The following is a 2,777-nucleotide window of genomic DNA, read 5'->3' as shown; positions in this document are numbered from 1 at the left end:
AGATACCAACTATGACAGCTGTTAGTGTTAATATATTTATTTAGGCTTGTTTCAGGATTTTTTTTTTTATTAAAAAAAACCCAAAAAAAACAAGTGCTGAGATGGTTGGAGGGTTAGTCTTTTGACACAAGGTATCTTTGGTTTTTCCTTAAGGCAGATTTTTTGCTCTGGTCGAAAAGACATTACATAGAGAAGCTTATGATGCAGCATTATAGCAATTCTGCTTTGCCACACATTTATCAATCTAAATAAAGAGGGCATCAAAATTACTAAGCTAAAATGCAGAGTTAAAATCATGGATACCAACTATGACAGCTGTTAGTGTTAAAGTATTTATTTAGGCTTGTTTCAGGATTTTTTTTTTTATTAAAAAAAACCCAAACAAAAAACAAGTGCTGAGATGGTTGGAGGGTTAGTCTTTTGACACAAGGTATCTTTGGTTTATTTCCTTAAGGATCACACTTAATTCTAGTCACTAGTGACTTAAATTAGTAACTTAAACCCACGTCATGCACATTGCTGGATCTCTGTATTAGCGTGCAGAAGCCTACAGAGCAATGGCCTACTGCTATTGTAAATTGTTCAGTAACCTGAAGGAATGGATAATTTCAACCCAATGCCATTGCAGTGAAGAAGACTATTTCTCCTGTTGGCATTCTGAATTCCACTGCCTTCTACCAATACTGCAACTCTTTAAAACACTGGAAACAACGGAGAAGACAAAAGTATCACTCACCGTTCAGCAAGGATTTCTAACGGGGGTTTTCCTTGAGCCCAGCTCCGCACCATCCATGCAGTATCAAAAGCAGCTAAGAAGCCTCTTGCACAGCCAGTACCCATTGGCCAGAAGGGCTGTAAGAAGCATTTACATTTTAATTCCTTGTATTTCTTAAGGTCTTATTACAAAAGCAACTTGCAACGTGAATTTGGAGTCTAGGGATTCATACTGTCTTAGAAAAGTAGCCCAGAAAGAGTTAAAATACAACATAGCCAACTCTTGCACTTTTTAGACATTTCTCTCCTCCAAGTCTTAGGTAATGAACAAGACTGCTTTCACTTTTTCTTTTTTTAACTTCTATATTTAAAAACAAATTTCTTAACCTCAAAAGGTAAAGGCTGAGGGGGGAAAAAAAAAAAAGACTTAACACTCAAGAATTAGTCAAGGAAAAAAGGGAAAAAAGATGCCTTTCTTCTCATCTCCTAATTTTGCTTTAGACTGATCTTTTCAAACACTTCAGGCTGTCAGCATGAGTCAAAAAAAAAAAAAAAGATTAGTTACAACATACACTTTTCATTTCAGAAAGAGAAAAAGAGAACACATTAAGGCAAAGAGACTGCAATAAAAATTTGGACCAAGTTTTTTTCTATGATGGAAGTCAGGAAAATTATGCCATGCACCCAAGCTGAGGACACACAGCTCACAGTTTTCAGACAGAAATACAACTTGCATAAAGCAAAACAGGATCTCAGCCAGAGACTGCCAGCCAAGCATTAGTTATGACAAACTATGGCATAAAAAAAAGAAAAAAGGAAAAAAAAAATCTATTCCAAAGAAAGTACCATTGTTTCAGGACATGTAAGAGAGGACGGTTTATTTTGGAGGGTAGATTGAATGGCTGGATTAAGAAAGAAAAAAAAACAAAAACAAACAAACGACTACTTGGAAGACATACCTCAAGCAAACTATCTCCAACAAGTGCCACCAGGAGCTGATGTCTGTGCCTCTCTCTCACTAGTGCAGCATTTTCAGATGCATACATGGAAGTAAAATCAAACATTGCTACATCTGGTTGCCCATAGTGATTAATTGCAAAATCCAAGGCAGGCAGCTGGTAATTAGTTGCAAAGTCAGCAGCTTCTCTGGCATAGGACAGCAAATTGCTCTGGTTCACATTTTCCCCACAGAGGAGCAACTCAGTATCAATATAGTCCTGCAAGGAGAGAAGCATGTAGGATTAGATACTCCAGCTATCCTCTCTGGATTGGAACACTGCAATCTGATGAGTGGCAACCACACATCTCACAGCATAAAGAACCAAGTGAGATTTGTAATCTCCTCCAAAAAGTTAATACACAAACATAGGTTACTGTACCTGTACTGTACCAAACAGGAACTCTCTATGCCAATGCTGAATAAGCATATTTATTTGCAATACAGTATTATAGTGCCTCCCAGTTCCTCGGTTATATGTTATTTTCATAACATTACTTCCCTCCCATCAAAAGATGTTATCATCATCACTGTAATGCTTTTTTGCATGTGTGCACCCCACATCTGAAACCACACGAGAGCAGAAATACCAATGTACTGATGACGCAACATGTGGGTCTCAGCCTGAAGGTTTGGACTTAACATCTCAGTAAGAACACATTCAAACTTGGATCATATCAGCTTTTCTGTTGTTCTGTTTTGGGCTGGGTTGGGTTTTTTTTTTGGCCAGTGTGGTGAAGGACCCTGCCTTTACAGGTCATCCTACTTAAAGCCAGTGATTATTAATAAGGCAGTTTCTATTTACAGCTTAATCGTGGATGAGACCCCTGATCGCAGGGATGATACCACAGAACCGCTATTAGCCCAGTTGTTTTAGACAGACTTTTTTTTTCTTTCTACTCAGACCTGAGCAGGTCAGGAAAACAGCCCTGACGGGCCACAGCTGCTGCTTGCTCCTCTTCTCCGAACTCCCCAGAGATCTCCTGTGACTGCCCCCACCTACAAACACCAGCCCCTCAAGCCCACAGCCCACCTCCCGCTCTCCCCCCCCACCCCCACCCACTGC

The 2,777-nt window shown here is 39.4% G+C and overlaps 1 protein-coding gene across 5 annotated transcripts in view; it reads right to left on the bottom strand.

The window, feature by feature from the left end:
- MICAL2 (microtubule associated monooxygenase, calponin and LIM domain containing 2) overlaps nucleotides 1-2,777 on the bottom strand; it is a 112,235-nt gene that overhangs the window by 30,508 nt on the left and 78,950 nt on the right. For all 5 annotated transcript variants that reach the window (XM_009288832.2, XM_019474520.1, XM_019474519.1 and 2 more), the window contains 2 exons: nucleotides 1,674-1,931; nucleotides 737-852 (listed from right to left, as the gene is read on the bottom strand). In XM_009288832.2, the coding sequence (XP_009287107.1) occupies nucleotides 737-852; nucleotides 1,674-1,931 (374 nt within the window). The remainder of the gene's footprint in view (nucleotides 1-736; nucleotides 853-1,673; nucleotides 1,932-2,777) is intronic.

The sequence above is a fragment of the Aptenodytes forsteri genome, unplaced genomic scaffold, assembly GCF_000699145.1.
Source record: "Aptenodytes forsteri isolate BGI_AS27 unplaced genomic scaffold, ASM69914v1 Scaffold8, whole genome shotgun sequence".
In the NCBI taxonomy this organism is placed as follows: Eukaryota; Metazoa; Chordata; class Aves; order Sphenisciformes; family Spheniscidae; genus Aptenodytes; species Aptenodytes forsteri.
The sequence above is the reverse complement of the archived record's forward strand: the minus strand, read 5'-3'. Positions and strand labels throughout refer to the sequence as shown.